Raw genomic sequence first — 17,898 nt, 5'->3', positions numbered from 1 at the left:
TGAATAGTTAGCACAGTAAATACTCAATAAATGTTACTGAATAAACTATTAATATCTTGAGGAAGAGAAGGAGGAGGATGTTGATTGATATTTCCTTTAGAAAATGTCAGATTATGCCCTTTGCCCATTTTTCTATTTAAATATCTTTCTATTTAATATCAATTATGATGTTACTAGTATATATTTCTATTGACTATATCAAGTATATTTCTATTTAAATATAACCAACCTTCTATCTGCATTCCTATATACATTACTGATATATTTTTCCAGTTTGTTGTTTGCCTTTCCACTTTGTTGATAGTGTTTTTACAAGGAGAGAAGTTTCACACTGCCATGTAGTCTTTCCATATTTGCCTTTATTTTTTAATTTCTATGGTAGTATTCTTTGAAAGACATGCCAACATTATAACATCAGCTAATTGTGTAAGCTTAAGTTTATGTGCCTTCTGTAATACAGAGGTTTTTTAAATTTTAGACCTTGGTACTTATATCTTTATAACACTGCAGAAGTGCTCATTTCAGGGGGCCCCCGTGTTGGAGAAGCAGGAAGAAGATGAATCTCTCATTCCCATGTTTGTCACAGAACTGATTTTGACAGTCCAGTCCCTGCTCTTTGAGCCTCCTTTGGAAGATTTTCTGGTATGTGTTTCCTCCTATAACATCCGTGTATAAATACCTTTCTGGAAAATGAAGCAACTGTTCTACTGTCACATGGTTGGCAGGGTTGCTATTGTCCCTTCTCCAAAATGATCGTAAGGAAAAGACAAAGCATTGTTCTGCACACAGCATGGCATCTACCTAAAAGGTATCTGAAAGTTCAGCACATTTTCTTTAACTTGAGACAGACTAGGGGCTTGGTAGGGTACACACCGAGAGAACAGAAGCTATACAAAATGTAAAATTGACTAGAGGCATCCCTCCAAGAAATCACTGTGTTGTAAGTACCATTTTTGAAATCTTTTCAAGTATGTTGCATCTGAGCGTTGTTTCGGTATCGACTGCTGTGCCGCAAATTACCACCTATTTGGCAGCTTAAAGCAACAGCCATTTATTACTTCAGTCTCGCGGGTCAGGGATCTGGGCACTGCTTAGCTTCTTCTCCGCTTCAGGGCCTCTCCATGCAGGCTGCCCTTCGGGGATTGTCTGGGCTGAGGTCTCCTTAGAGGCTTGAATGGAGAAGGATCCACTTCCAAGTTCCCTCAGGTGGTTGAAAATAATTCATCTCTAAGCAGCTATGGGATTGAAGTCCCTGGTTTCTTGAGGGAAGTCCAGTGGGCACCACCCTTAGATCCTAGGAACCACCTATAGTTCCTATAGTTCATGTGGCCAACTCTATAAGCAATTTACAATATGGGTGTTTGATTCTTCAAGACCAGCTGGAGAATCTCCTTTGAGAAGGGCCCAATCCCTCTTTTAAGGGCTTTCACTTGATTCAGACAGGTCTACCCAGGATAATCACCTTTTGGACTAACTCAAAGTCAACCTAATTATATCTGCAAAGTCCCTCAGCTTTCCCTGTAATATAACATAATCATGGCTGTGGCATCCCATTACATTCACAGATCCCCCCATACTCAAGAGGAGGGGATTACACAGGGCATGTAAACCAGGGAGAGGGGATCTTAGGAGCCATCTTAGGGTTCTGCCTTCCCCATTTGGGTACAGGCATAGATTAATAAACCAATCAGAGTCTATATTTTCTGCCCTTAGCTGTGTATTGGTACAAAAGCACTAGTAGTCAGGATCTCTAGATTCTAGTCTTGACTCAGAATCTCTAGATTCTAGTCTTGACTTTACTCCTATGGGGAAACCACTTACCTCTCTGGGGTTCAGTTTATGCGTCTGTGAGATGAGGAGGCAGATGAGTTTTAAGGTTGCTTCCTCTTCCAGCAGTCTGTGACCCCGTAATTTATCAGATCATCAGGCTATTTTAGGTTATTTACAAGGACAAGCAGACTGCTGAGTTCCCTGTGGTTGGACCTTCATTCAGGAGCTCCCACTCAGAGAGGCACTGGGCTCTCATGTCCCTTCCGGGCCAGAAGGCTCTTGGCCTTCATGTGGAAGGCAAAGGTTTCTGTGCAGCAGATGATGCAAGAAAGCTCTCTCCAGCAAGCAGCTGGTTATTCTCCTTAAGCTCCAAGTGACAAGCCTTGAAAACCTTAACATTCTCTGTATTTCCTGTTGTAGGGTCCAACTCCCCACAGGGGTGTTTTTAATTCCTACCCATGAAGTCATAGGCCAAGCATGTTCATGTGTTCACACCACACATAAGATTTTGCTTCATGTAATCCCAAATTAGCCAAGGGCAGTATAAACTGCCATGAGTGGATCACTCATGAATTTTCTATTTTTTCTCGCTCTGATTTTGGTCATTAGTCTTAACATTTCAAACATACATACACACATACAGCTTCGTCTAAAGGAAAATTATATACCTAAATCTTGACATCTGACATTGTTTTTTCTTGGGTTAACTATGGTTTCCTAATACTTGATCCAACATACATTTTCCAGTTCTCTTCTTTCCTATTGTGTTTGACAGACCTCCCGTGGCATATGACTCTATTTACTGCTCCCACCTCTGGAAACAGACTCCCCCTTGGTTTAATTTCTCATGGTTTTACTCCTGTGCCAACATTTTTTCCTTTTCAGTACTCTACCTTGGAGTCACTTTTTTTGTCTGACCTTTGACTGTTGCGATCCTGAAAGGCTCCCTCCTCTTCACATTTTATATGTTCCTCTGGGGGCTTGTGTCCGTGCCTGTTGTTCCAACTACCACTTCTAGAATGGTGACTTTAAATAAATATTTCCATCGTGTACTTTTCTTCTAGACTTCAGACTTGGAGCCATCTGGAAATCTCCACAATTAACTCCAACTCACCAAAATAAATTGAACTTATCAACTTCTTCCAAAACTTGCTCCTCCTTCCATATCTCCATTTCAATGAAAGGCAGTATCCGCATGCCCAAACCAGCAATCCAGGAGTCATCCTAGATCCTCCCTTACCTCTTTGAGATCAAGGCAGCGAGTCCTGTGTGTTGACCTTAGTTGCACCTCCCCTTGATGGGAACCTCATCACCTCTTACCTGGCCTGCTGTGATAGTCTCTTCTGACCTGCCTGCCCCTCTTCTTTCTAATCCATTTTCTACATTGCTGACTACAAGATTGTTTCATAGGCAAATCTGATCATGTCACTTAAAATTAAATTTCTTCATTGTCTATAGGATGCTCTGTGAGATGTTGATAGGCATTCTAGGAGAAAAGGGTTTGTGATATGCATTTGCATATTAACAAATATGGAAAATCCTGTTTTGTAGATCCAGAGGAAAATCCTGTTTAACCTAAGGTTTCTTCCCAAACTTATGTGACATTGGGACCTTTTTAACTCAGGGTAGTCCATGGTCACAATCTGGGGAATGCCAGACCACCGGCTAACACTGGAACCCAGCATCACTCACAGGGCCTTTCAAGAAGGGGCCGACTGCATCATGACTGCATTTTTCCACACTGACACTTATGCTCCAGCACCCAGACCTGCCAGCCCCCCTTGGGCCTCTCACATACAATGACTTACAAGGACTGTACTCCCATCTTGTATACTTGACAAGCTCCTGCTCGTCTTTTAAGACTCTTCTCAAGAAGTACCTTTATATCATTTAGATATATATTATTATAAATTAATTCGTGCTCATCAAACTTGAAAAACACATAAAAAGATTATTAAAATCATTTGTAATACCATGTGTTGGAAATAGAAACAACCTTTTAACATTTTTATACTTTTTTTCCAACTTGTTTTAGTACATACTGATATACCAACACACCTAACTTAACATGAGATTTTACACATACATTTTTAAAATGGGATGTTATACACCAGTTTCATCCTGCTCTTTTTTTTTAACTTAAGATTACATTATAAGCTTTTTCCCATGTCACTAATCAATCTTTGAAGAGATGCCTAATTTCCATTCATATAAATATACCATAACTTAACCATTCTATTTTTGAACACTAAGGTATTTTTTCTAATTAGTTTTTATTATAATTAATGCTTCAGTGACTGCCCTTCCACATGAATCATTGTTTACATATCTAATTTTTTCTCTTAGGATTGATATCTAGGATGGAAATTACTGCTCAAAGAATATGAACTTTTAACCCACCTTTTGAACTTTCCCTGATTCTCTTAGGCATACTTTGGCCTTCCTTCCCTTATGACTTTTCTGTGTTTTGTTCATATTTCAAATGAATGTAATATATTTATCTTAATGTGTTGCAACTTTTTGCTTATCTACCTCTCTTTCAATTAGAATACATATTTCCTGAAGACAGGGGCTGTGTCTTCTGATTTGTCATATATTCAGAGTCAACGCAGTACCTGGCATTGTTGAATGAGTTATTCTTATTTATTTTAGCAGTTTAGAAAATTCAAAACTTTTTATAAATATAACCATGTGTGTGTTTACATTTATGTTTGTGCTTTTCTCTCCAACAGGATGGTATTTCAGGCGCAATTAACCATTTCCAAAACACTGTGTTATCAGTTCCGAATCTTGTGCCTGATTCATATTTTGATGCTTTTACCAGCCCTTACATTAACAACAAATTGGAAGAAAAAACTTGTGGATTTGGTCCAAGCTTATCAGCAGTGTTTGATGATGATAAGAATTTTCACACAATTATCTTTCAAATAAAGGTACACTTTCTTTTACTAAAACTATTTTTATAATATTTTTGATTTTTAAGAAACTGGGTAACATATTTTCTTCCTGTCTTATCTTTAGATTAAATGCTACTTAATCTCTAAATGCTAAAGTGATTTTTTTTAAGTCCTGGTAGATTAGAGTGCTGATTATAAGAAAGAGACTTAAAAGTACAAGCTGTTCAAGATGGTATCAATTTTTTGGGGGGGGAAATAAGGTTAAAAAGGAGGAAGAGACATTATCTGAACACTGGGTGGTACAGTGAAAATAGAGCAACTGGTGAAAATGTAAGGCCCTGCAAGACAAAAAGAACCAGAAAACCAGAATACACCCAACTCTTTCCCCACAACCAAAAACTAAAATAAAATAATCTGCACATTGCTCTACTGACAAAACAGAATGCCCTTGAATTATAAATTTTGTAAATCACTCAAATCCATGAGCTGAAGAAATTAAAATATGTTAAATATCTGAGAAGGTACTATAAGGAGAAAATAGAAAGTGAAAATTAAAATATTCCCTCCCATAAAACATGAAACAAAAGCTGCACTATAAACTAAAGTAAATAGCCTCAACAGTAAATCAAAAAAAAATCAAAATTTAAAATAAAAATGGAACTTTTTTAAAAAAGACAAAATTATCTAGAAATCAAGACTAAATTGCATCATGCCGGAGAGAATAACCTGAAATGAAAATGTAATAATTAGTATAAAGACAGGAAAACAATCAGGAGAATGAAAATAAGCTAGAGATAGAAGTAAAAATGGTCAGAGAGAAAATAATTGAAATAGAAAACAGGCAAAGAAGAAATAACATACATATAATTGGAGTGTCTGAAGGAGAAAAACAAAACAAAGGGTAGAACAAACACATAACTATAGTCCAAGAAAAGAAAATGTGAATCTATATATTGAAAGGGCCCACAGAGTGCCTTGGAAAATTGACCTAGAAAAATCAACTCTGAGATACATCCTTTTAAAACTATTAGCTTTTAAAGCTAAAGAAAAATTCCTCCAGGTCTCACAGCACAATAAAAATAACTTACAAAAGTAAGAGAATTAGACTAGCATCAGTCTTCTCAAAAACAACGTATAAAGAAAGGCAATGATGGAACAGCATTTTTAATGAAACTCAAGAGCAGATAATGCGAATCAATAATTTTTATCTAACCAAGCTAGTCCTTCAAATATCAAGGCTATAGAAAAATAGTTTTAAAAAGGAAAGGGCCTAGGGTTTTTGGTGCTGATCAGGATTTTTTATGAAATTGGGATGAGTTTCATCCAACCAAGAGATAACTTGGCAAAAGGACTGATCTTCCTATTTCTGGATCCACATGTAAGGAGCTTGGAAGTTGCCACTCTATTCTAACAAGTAAAAAGCTGAACACACTGACTGAACAGACTGCTATAGGATCTGTAATAGAGGGGAGGACACAGGGGAAACCACAGCTCTCAAAATTGTAGAGACAGAGAGATGAAAACAGGGAGTCATGGCTTCTGAGAGCAGAGACTATGAGCAGAAACCTCAGTGAGAACCAGTGCCAGACAGGAAAACCTGAACTGTAACTGATGAATTGCAGGAGGCTCAGTGTGAACAACTCTGAGAGTTAAAAATCTCCGGGGACCCAGTTATAGGGAACCCCCACATTATTATGAAATTTACCTGCAAGAACTCAACCAGATTCTCACAGTAAATATTAGAGAAAAATTCTCTCATGCTTCCAGCAGGGAGAGGGGAAAAGGAATAATTTGAAATATGTCAGAGCACCCTCTTCTCAACAAGGCCTACCCTCAGAGGAAACTAGTTAACCAGAACCTAATTTGCTAGTGTATTATTTGATCCTAACTTACCTGGGGGAGGGGAAATACACAACTCCAGCCCACTCTAGCCATCTGTCCCACCTAAGGAGAGAGAAACAATAAGTGAGAAATATTTATGAAGTTCACAGTTCAGAAGCATTGGCTCACTAAAAGACTGAGACCTAATCAAAGGACTATAGAATATATCCCCTCTGCTGACACATACCATCCCCTTACTAAGGACCTATTAACAGCAGTTCCTTTTACCAAATACATCATGTCCAATTATCAAAAAAAAAAGTTACAAGGCACATTAATAAGGGGAAAAAATTAGAAGACAGAGCAAGCATCAGACCCAGACATGGCAGGGATACTGGAAATATCAGACCCAGAATTTAAAACAACTATGATTAATATGCTAAGGGCTCCAATGGATAAGATAAACAGCATGAAAGAACAGATGGGCAATGTAAGCAGAGAGATGGAAATCCTAAGAAATAACCAAAAAGAAGTGCCAGAGGTAAAAAACAAAACATAACAGAAATGAATAATGCCTTTGATGAGCTTATTAGTAGACTAGACACAGCTGAGGAAAGAATCTCTGAGCCATAGAATATATCAATAGAGTCCTGAAAACCAAAAAGCAAAGAGAACAAAGACTGAAAAAAACACAACAGACTATCCAAGAACACTGTAGGACAACTTCAAAAGGTGTAACATATGTGTAATGGGAATACTGTATGATTCCAGCTATATGACATTCTGAAAAAGGCAAAAACATGGAGACAGTAAAAAGGTCAGTGGTTACCAGGGGGTTGAGGGTGGGGGAGTGAAGAGGCAAAACACTGATTTTTAGGACAGTGGAAACACTCTGTATAATTCCATAATGATGGATAAATGTCATTATATATTTGTCCAAACCCATAGAATATTCCATACCAAGAGTGAACCATAATGTAAACAATGGATTTTGGGTGATTATGATGTGTCAGTGTAGGCTCATCAATTGTAACAAATATACCACCCTGGTAGGGGACGTTTAGTCTTTCTTTAGAAAGACTGAAAATGAAGTGGTGCTCAGTGGTGTAGAGACAAATGTAAACAATAAGAAAGCAAGATTTGTGATCTTATGAGTCAGGGCTATAAATTTCTATGCACCACATATATATACAGGAAACACTTGCAAAAGGCAAAGAGTTGCAATGAGACACAAATGGAACATAAATAGAAACACTGTGAATAGAAGACTTTAACATGCAACTCTCATCATAAGGCAGGTCAAGTAGGAGAAAAATAAATAAGGGTATAGAAGTCCTAACTAACATAATCAATGACAAATAACAAGGAAATAGCTATCTAAACAGAAAAAAAAATGAGGGATTGCCTTGCAGACATTTATCCAAATAAATTTGAAAACCTAGATTAAATAGATAGTATTTTTAGGGAAACATGGTAATCTAAATCAACCACATTAAAAATAAAAAGCTTACCAAGCTCCACAGAAGAAATAGAGGAAGTTATCAAAGAAATACCTTGTAAAAAGCACCAGGCCCAGATGGTTTCACAAGGGAATTTTATCAACTCTCCAAAGACCAAATATTCACAATAGCACATAAATTGTTCTAGAATACTGAAAATGCTTGGTGGAAAAAACTTCATTGTTATAACAACAAAGCAGGTAATATATAATATTTAGGAGTAAACCTAATAAGAAATGTTTTAAAAAACCTATATAAGGATATCTTTTTAAGTTTTCTTAAAGGCTTCTGGAAGACACAAAAATAGACTTAAAGAAATATTCTTAGATGGAATGACTCAACATAATAGATATCTGTTGTCCCTAGGTTAATCTATAAATTTAACACAATAAAAATACTAATAAGCTTTATCATAGAGCATAAGTTTATCGTAAAGCCTATATGTAATAATAGACATGCATAGAAGCTAAGAAAACCCTAAAAAAGAAAAGCTATTTGGGATATTATTCTTACCAAGTATTAAATATAAACTCTATAACTAAAAGATTGTGGTATTGGCTATCAGACCAGTGGAACAGAATAGAAAATCCAGAAATACACCTAAGTACACATGAAAATTTATTAAATAAAAAACATGGTATTTCAGATCACTGAGATATATTTCGACGTTTTCATAAATAGTGCTGGGATAACTGATTAGCCTTTGGTGCAAAGTTAAAGTTAGGTACATATCTCACATTGTATATAAAAATAACTGGATCAGAGATCTAAAAATTTATTTAAATCATACAAGTTCTAGAAGAAAACATGGGTGAATTCTTCTATAATCTTGTTCATAAAGAAAGGTTATCTAGCTATGACTCAAAATCCAGATGCAATAATGGCACAAATTGATAAATTTGATGGTATAAAGTTTTTTAAAACTTTTCAAGGCAAAAAAATATATAAACAAAGTAAAAATACAATTACAAACTGGGAGAATCTATTTGTAGCATACAAATCACAGCTAAGGGCTAATATTTTTATACATGAAGAACTCTTGCCAATGGGGAGCAGGGAGGAGACAAAAACTCGGTAGAAAAATGGTCAAAACATATGATAGAAAACTCACCAAAAACAAGAACCTAGACACATGAAAACATATTCTACCTCATAAGAGAAATGCAAATGGAAACAAAATTGAGGTAGCATTTCTCAACTATCAGATTAGCAAAATTCAAAAGTATGACAACACATTCCATTGGCTAGCTTATGGATAAACAAATGCTCTTCACACTTTGCCTTTGAGAATGCAAATAATGGAGAATTTTACAATATATAACAAAACTACATGTTATGTATTTACCATTTGATCCAGCAATTCCACCTTTAAATATGTACCCAGAAGATGCATGCCCAGCAATACAAAAGTACATATGCACTAGATTTTGTTAACATTATTATTTTTATAAAATATCAGAAACTCCCAAAATATACAGGATGAACTATGGTACGTCTACACAGAGGAGGACTATGCAGCTGAACAAAATAATACAGAAAATATCTACCAACTAATATGGAGTGATTTCCAGGATACACTGTTAGGTGAAAAAAGCAAAGTAGAAAAGAATATCTATAGTGTGCTACTTTTTATGTCAGAAAATAGGGAGGGAGACGAGATAAACCAGAAACTAAGGAAATTTGTTACCTAGAGGAGACAGTGGGAATGGTGTAAACAGGATGGTGGGTATGGAGTAGAAAAGATGGGAAGAGTTACGCTTAGTTCTGAGTATACTTTTTAATATAGCACTTAAAAATCAATAAGAATGGGGAAACAAAACCGTAAAATAGAATACAATGAAAACAAAAGAACTAGACTATATTTCAAATGAATAACATAACCACACTGCAAGGAAGGGGAAAAAAACTAAACCAAGTAACTTTTAAACACACTATTTTGCCCATATACCCTAAGCTAAAGACCACTATAACTATAATAAATATTGAATTCCACTTAGTCTGTTTTTCATAGTGGTATTAGTGTGTTAGCAATTCTGAAATGACTTTCTGTGTATTCTGGAGCTAAGCAAATAACTAAATATTGTGGCTAATGAAATGAGGTTATTCATCCCCATCCAAATATGGAAGAGGAAAAGCCAGAATGGTGTTATATTGGAACTGGAGTTATGAACTCATGATCTTTAATTGATCGATAGAAAGAGCACTATGTATAGGGTTTTGTGTATATATGTATTTATGTGAGGTGTTTGTGTGTATCCTAGATCTGCTTGCTGAGATGGCCTAGAAGCAGTGACATCCTAGTAACAATGAGCATATTTGGTGTCCACACATTGTTTTCTGTATATCATTCCAAATCAAAAGGAACCAAATCTCTTTGGAGAAATGGCTTACTCAAAACCTGGGGCAGGGAAAGTACAAGAACAGCCCAGAGCATATTGTTGAACCAAAAAATGACAAGGTGCCTAAGAAGTAATGGCGACATGCAGAAAAAATTAAAAAGCCAACTTGAAGGGTCTCCCTGGGACAATTTGACCATTAAAATAAGTAATGATTATAACAGTCTTTGAATAAAATGAGAATACATGAGTCCATTTTGTGAATGAAGGAATGGAGTGAGAATGGAAAGCTCTTCCTTACAGTAAAATGCCAATTAGTAAACGTAGAAGGAAAACATAAGGAAAAATCACTGCTGTGATTAGGCAAGAATCTCTAATTCATACTAGAACGAGTATGCAAAGATATGATGAGGAAAAGGATATTGTCTCAAAGCGTTTCTGCATAGAATATTTATTGATTTAAAGAGAGAAAATAGTAAGTTTGCAGTAACGAAACCTCACAGACAGCACCTTAACTAACATGTTAACATCACCAGTAATGGGACAAATCAACATTCTGTGTCTTTTGACACTATTCACAGGGAACATACATCACTTATGTAGTATTATTGCCAAAAATGTATAACTGAATGTAAGCATTAGGAAGTATAACATACACACACAGGAGATACTTTTCGAAAATGTTAAAGGTCACGAAAGACAAAGATTGAGAAATTGTTCAGATTAAAGGACACTGCAGAGATGTGGCAAGATACAATACAAGAAATACATGATACGATACAAGATACAAGATTCAATACATGATCCTGGATAGGACAATGGACCAGGAAAAAAAGGTTTTTTATTTTGTTATGAAAGACATTATTGGGACAAATGGCCAAATTTGTATAAGATCTGTAATTGATAATAGTATTAATATCAATGCTAATTTCCTGATTTAGGTCATTATACTATGGTTCTATAAGAAAATATCCTTGTGTTTATTAAACAAACCCTGAAATATTTAGGGGTAAAAATGTCTGTGTCTGCAACTTTCTTCCAAATGGTTCAGGGTAAAATAATATAGAGAAAGAGAATGATAAAACAAATGTGATATATTGTTAAAAATTAGGGAATTTCAGTGGTGTATATGGAATTCTTTGTACTATTCCAGCAAATTTCCTGTGAGGTTTAAAATCATATTTTGAACATGTTGGTGGAGCTTTCCATTTACAGACCTCCCGTTGTGTTTCTAATACCTGCATGATCATGTATCAGAGACTATTAAATCTGCTCAAAGGAGATATACTTTTTTTTTTTTTTTTTGCTGTGGGGAAAAGGATGTTCTTTTTTATTATTAATTTTTATTGGAGTATAGTTGCTTTACAACGTTGTGTTAGTTTCTGCTATACAGCAAAGTGAATCAGTTATACGTATACATATATCTACGCTTTTTTAGATTTCCTTCTCATTTAGGTCACCCCAGAGCATTAAGTAGAGTTCCCTATGCTATGCAGTAGGTTCTCATTAGTTATCTATTTTATACATAGTACTGTACATATGTCGGTCCCAATCTTCCAATTCATCCCACTGCCCCTTCCCCCCTTGGTAACCATAAGTTTGTTCTCTACATCTGTGACTCTATTTCTGCTTTGCACATAAGCTCATCTCTACCATTTTTCTTGATCCCACATATAAGCAATATTATATCATATTTATTTCTCTTTTTCTGATTTACTTCACTCTGTATGACAGTCTCTAGGTCCATCCATGTCGCTGCAAATGGCACTATTTCATTCCTTTTTATGGCTGAGTAATATTCCATTGTATATATGTAGCACATCTTCTCAAAGGAGACATACTCTGACATAATTTCTTCCCCTCAATTTTTAATGTAAATAAATAAACAGCAGAAATATTCTGGAAGATTACATAAGAACCTATTAAAAGGAAATAAATGAACAAGTAACTAAGCCATCCAGGGTGTGTGCTATTGTTTGTAATGAAACTTTCTACTGCTACCCACTATCCCTAAAGCAAGAGTCTGAATCCATAAAGCAATAACCTAGCACTGATGTGTTGGGAATGAGCAATTCCATTGATCATCTCTAGTTTTCCTTGGGACAAATTGCAGTCATTTGCAAGAAGTCTCGGTAGGAAATGTAAGGGAAGGCAATTGAGTGCAGCCAGGGAATAATGGACCAAGACCGACAACAAACTGATCCTAACTGCTGTTCATAGGCATTGAACTATGATAACATGTATTGACATGGGTATTGTACGAAAAACTGTGGGGAAGTGGAGGTTGGAGCCAAGGTTAAGTGAGGGGAAGGAAAGAATTTTATTAGGGCAAATTATGAAGACATTTTGGAATAGGAGACTTGACAGCACAGAGAAGTTAATAATGAGATTAGGCAAGTAATTTTGTAACTATGCTAAATGATTTTGCCCTTGCTCAAAAACACTAACCAAGATATAAAATTTGCAGTTTGGAAAATAAATAGACATTGTCTCTTACCATATATTTACTAGTGATGTATAAGTTCACCATGAAGCTAAAAACATTACAGGTGTGCCTCCTTTCAATCATAAGGAACAATTCTTTGAAAGTCAGATCTGAATGTGTATTTTTTTTTATTTTAGTTTCATAAGAGAATACATTAATTGCTTCTTGTCATCCAGGATGGTATCTTTCCTCACTTACGTATCCTCAGGTCAAAGCATAGTGTTGGGCACAGAGAAGGCATCTGTGTTTGTTCAGTTTTATTGAATTGAATTCTGCTCAGGAAAAATATAGTTTGTCTGTTTTTTTATAACATTTAGGAAACCATACAGGCAGCATTTGAATCTGCTCAATTATATGCAGCTACGTTTGAAAAGTTTCAGATATTCTTCAAGGAAAATGAAAGTCTTGATTTACAAGCTCTTAAACTTCAAGAACCTGGTAAGTTTTCTGTTTGTCCTTACTAATTATGTTTGACAGGTATATCAAGGTTTATCATTGTGTATGTTTCTGTTTGGTGGTGTATGGTGACAGAAATGGTAGCCCCAAAGCGTTGGCCTGACAAAATGCAAGAATTTATTCATTTCTAGATTATTTGCTGTAGAGCCACTTTTTTTTTCTTTAGGTTTACTGTTACTGTTTTATTTCAGAATATTATGGGAAAGAATTCCTCCCCAAAAGCTTATCTTTTAGTATCAAGTTGTACCAGTGCTAAGGTTATATAGCCTTTACATGGGAAGGAGTCAAAAGGAATGTTTACCTCTCAGATTCCTTTAAAAAATGTTTACATAGTGCAACATGTGTCTCAGGAATTCAAGTTACTCTATTTCTGTGGCCATATTGTAACCTGGTGGGTATGAATCCACAACTCTTAGTCATGAGATCAGTTCCGAAGGGAAATTATTTTATTAAACTCGTTATCTTCAACAAAAGGAAATAAAATACAATATCCAAGTGAAATTTCCGGCAAGAAAGTTCCCAAATGTTTACAAAAATTAAGTATATATTATTCATTATTACCATTTAAAAATGTGAAGCATATCATTCATATTCTTTTTTTATTTCATGAACTGGCTTTATTCCTTTATTTTCTTATGCACAAAAATGATTACTCTGATACTTTGCCTCACAAAGCAACACTGATTTTTTCTGTAAATTTTTATGCTTTTGTTTCAACCCATTCTTTTTATTATGCTGAAGTATTTTAAAGTAAATTAGACTTGCCATCCCTAAATGAAATATTTCAATATTCATCTTTAAAAAACATGTCCCTACAGAACCAAATTAATATTATCACACCTAATAAAAAAACCAAGAATTCCTTAATATCAACATTTAGTCCCTATTCAGAATCCCCCAAATAAAGCAGTTTGCAGCTAGTTTGACCCAGTATCTAGTCCAAGAGTAGGCACTATATTCACTTGTTATGTCCCTTAAGTTTTTAAAATCTGAAACAGACCCTTTATTTCAAGACACTGACTTGCTCAAGAAACCGAAGTGGGGTCTTACTTTAGAAAACAAATTAGACAAGTTCATTTCTACTGTTCTTCACCAACACTGTCACATTGAGACTTAGTGTGTGTTGAACTGAAGGGAACTGACAGGGACACAATGGCACCAGGGTAGCAGTAAGGTGTGGAACCTGGCATTTCAGCACATGGAGTAGGCCTAATCCAAATAACCAGTTCTAATCCCCTAGATCTTCTACTCATAACCTTGAGCCAAGGCCTCCTAGTATCCTGTTACCTTGTTCCTCACATTGGATAACTTTACTCCCTCACCAACCACTCATCTGGATGAGGCCACCAAGCTCCCAGGTTGCCCTTCTTCTAGTCCTGCCTTGGCTTGTCAATTCTATCCAATCCTGGAACCAGGGTCTCATAGGTATTAGCTGTTTGTTTTCTGGGACTCTGGAGTGCATTGGTCTGGACCCCTAAACGTTGTGTTCCTCCTTTTGTAGGAACTCCCTGGTACTTCCTAAACCTCGAACCCAACTGTTAGCCAGAGGTTAATAGAATGTAACTTTGCCCCTTGGATACCATGCCTTGCCTGTTATCATATTCCCTCAAACTATTCTAACACTGCCTAGTACATATTATAGACACTTAACATATGTCTGTTTAACCAAACTTTTAGCCACACTGACCTCTGTCTAGCCCCAGAAGATGATCAGGGGACAGACTCTGGCTTCCTGAACTAATCAGCCATATCTCACCCCTGAATTTCTATAAATGTCAGTGTTTACTAATAATTTCTATACTTCCTGAGCGCTTATGATAGATCCTGTGCTAAGTGATTTTCAGGCATCTCATCTAATCCTCATAATTCTATGAGGCGAGTATTCTCATTTTACAAATAAGGAAGTGAAAATATATAGAGATAAGGTAACTTCAAGTTTACACAGCTAGTCAGTGGTTTAGAAATCGTTTTCTCTGACTTGAAAGTTTGTGTGCTTAACTATTGTACAAACTGCCTCTCCTCTATCTCATAAAGAGAGAACTCTTCTATCAGCTTTACTCTTTTGTTTCCCTTTGAACATGGCTATATATGACCATGGCCAAGTCATTTAACCTCGAATGATCTAAATTTCTTCATGTATGAAATGAAAGTATTGGACCAAATTGGTGTTTCCCAAGCTAGTATTCCTTGAACCACTATTCTGAAGGATATTACATGACACCATGAAAAAATGAAAAAGACTCTGTGTTCAAGTAAGTTTGGAAAATACTTGACCAATCCACATTATACAGGTTTCCTTACCAGAAGTCTTCTCAGATCATTTGATATACTTATTTTGTCAGTTCTCAAAAATACACACATCAGGGCTTCCCTGGTGCGTAATGGTTGAGAGTATGCCTGCCGATGCAGGGGACATGGGTTCGTGCCCCGGTCCGGGAAGATCCCACATGCCGCGGAGCGGCTGGGCCCGTGAGCCATGGCCGCTGAGCGTGCACGTCCGGAGCCTGTGCTCCGCAACGGGAGAGGCCACAACAGTGAGAGGCCCAAGTACAGCTAAAAAAAAATAAAATAAAAAATACACACATCAAAACCTTCTGAAATGAGTAGGACAGATAACTGTCATCCCTTTTTTGTATCACGAGGAAGCCGAAGCTCAGGAAGATCGACTATCAAGTAACTTACCCAAAGCCACAGATGGGTTAAAGACTTGAGCCTAGGTCTTCTAACACTTTGTCTGATTTGTCCTTTTTTAAAAAAATATTTATTTTATTTTATTTAGTTATTTGGTTGCACCGGGTCTTAGTTGTGGCTCATGGGCTCTTTAGCTGTGGCATGTGAACTCTTAGTTGCGTCATACATTTGGGATCTAGTTCCCTGACCAGGGATTGAACCCAGGCTCCCTGCATTGGGAGTGAGGAGTCTTAACCCCTGCGCCACCAGGGAAGTCCCTGTTGTGTTCTTTATACTGTGTCAAACTCTCCCTTGTATCCAGGAGAGAAGATCATATGAATAAAGGCAAGAATCAACACCCTTTTCTCTTTGGGATGGTAGAGGGGAGGATTAGAGAAGGAAAACAAGAAGCAGTAAGGAAATCAATCTGACTCAAGCAGAGAGAGTAATTGGAAATAAAGTTAACTAAATATTTAAAGGCCGAGAGGTACAGGATTTTGAAAGATGAGTAAAGTAGTTTAGTATTATATGTGTATTAGTAAGAGCTGTTTTTGACCAAGAGTATGATAAAAGTGTATTTAAGGTAATCAGGCTTCCACTGGTTTGGAAAAGGGAGAAAATGGCGATGGGAATATTATCAACATTCAACTTCAATATATGGAAGACACAAATTGACAAAGCCTTAGCCTCGATGAATGCTTACTTTGAGTTACCATGTGGGAGAACCCTTAGATTAAGCCAACTTCAAAGCAACCTGACTCTAGAATCTAATCCATTCTAAACCAGATCCTCTAATACAATTACAAGTTATTTTCATGTGCCATTCTTAACAGGAGCCAGAGAACATATTTACATTATTAAATATTAGTTTCAAGAATAAAACATAAAGCATTATGAATTAACATTTTAAAGTTACACAAGGTCCTCTACATATGGATAATACATTATAAATATGTATGTAAATTTATTAATGCAATGATTTTTAATATATCTTTATAATGATCCTTTAAAATCTCATACATATGTTTTATGCTTTATGTGAATTACTTTACCTAGATGTTAAGTTCTTTAGTGAACAACTGGAAAAATATCACAGACAGCACAAGGACGCAGTAGCTCTAAGATGCACCAGGAATGTAGGATTGCTGCTCATTGACACTACGCAACTAAAAGAAAAACTAATTCCATCACCTTTGCGATGCTTGGAGGTAACTATGAACTAAGAAAGTTTTAAATTATGATCTCTACAACTATTTTATGATTTTTCTCTTGCAAATAACCTATCTTTATTTTCCAGTATTGCAAATATTTAAAATTGACGTTAGTCTATTGCACATCCTTAATTTCTAGGAAAAGTCCCATATTCTTCTTTCTGTCCCAAGCACAGTCAGCTTTCAGGTGAGGAGACAGCAGCCCTCAGACTAGCCTCTTACACCCATTCCTTTTTCCTTTGTTGGAGCATTTCAAGACTTCCTACAGAAGAGACACCACTGTAACAGCTCAGGATCCTAGTGGGAATGCTGGTTGATTCTAGGATACTGAGATCAAGTTTAGGAGATCATTTCCTGATCTGAAACTGTCCCTAAAGATCTGATTATATTTTGGTGAGTTGTAGAGCTGAGGAAACTTGATTGCTTCTGCAATAACTTACAGGTCTTCCTTTAGAGTCATATATACTGTCAAATACCTCCAGAGAGATAATGGTGTAGAACAGAGATTGTCAAACTACAACCCACAGGACCAGTCCAGCCTGCCACCTGTTGTGTACGTACGGTTTTACTAGAACACACCCATGACAGTTGGCTTATGTATTGCCTATGGTTGCTTTCTCACTACAAGGGCAGAGCTGAGTAGTTGTGACAGAGACCATATGTCCTGAAAATCTAAAATATTTACTATTTGGCCCTTATAGAAAACTTCTGCTGACCCCTCATGCAGATGAAAGAAGACAGAGCCCTGTCTAA

The 17,898-nt window shown here is 36.3% G+C and overlaps 1 protein-coding gene across 1 annotated transcript in view; it reads left to right on the top strand.

Moving 5' to 3' along the window:
* DNAH6 (dynein axonemal heavy chain 6) overlaps positions 1–17,898 on the top strand; it is a 291,734-nt gene that overhangs the window by 61,394 nt on the left and 212,442 nt on the right. The window contains exons 10-13 of the mRNA XM_019942077.3: positions 526–642; positions 4,503–4,703; positions 13,126–13,246; positions 16,991–17,142. Of these exons, the coding sequence (XP_019797636.2) occupies positions 526–642; positions 4,503–4,703; positions 13,126–13,246; positions 16,991–17,142 (591 nt within the window). The remainder of the gene's footprint in view (positions 1–525; positions 643–4,502; positions 4,704–13,125; positions 13,247–16,990; positions 17,143–17,898) is intronic.

The sequence above is a fragment of the Tursiops truncatus genome, chromosome 14, assembly GCF_011762595.2.
Source record: "Tursiops truncatus isolate mTurTru1 chromosome 14, mTurTru1.mat.Y, whole genome shotgun sequence".
NCBI classification, from domain to species: domain Eukaryota; kingdom Metazoa; phylum Chordata; class Mammalia; order Artiodactyla; family Delphinidae; genus Tursiops; species Tursiops truncatus.
The sequence above is the reverse complement of the archived record's forward strand: the minus strand, read 5'-3'. Positions and strand labels throughout refer to the sequence as shown.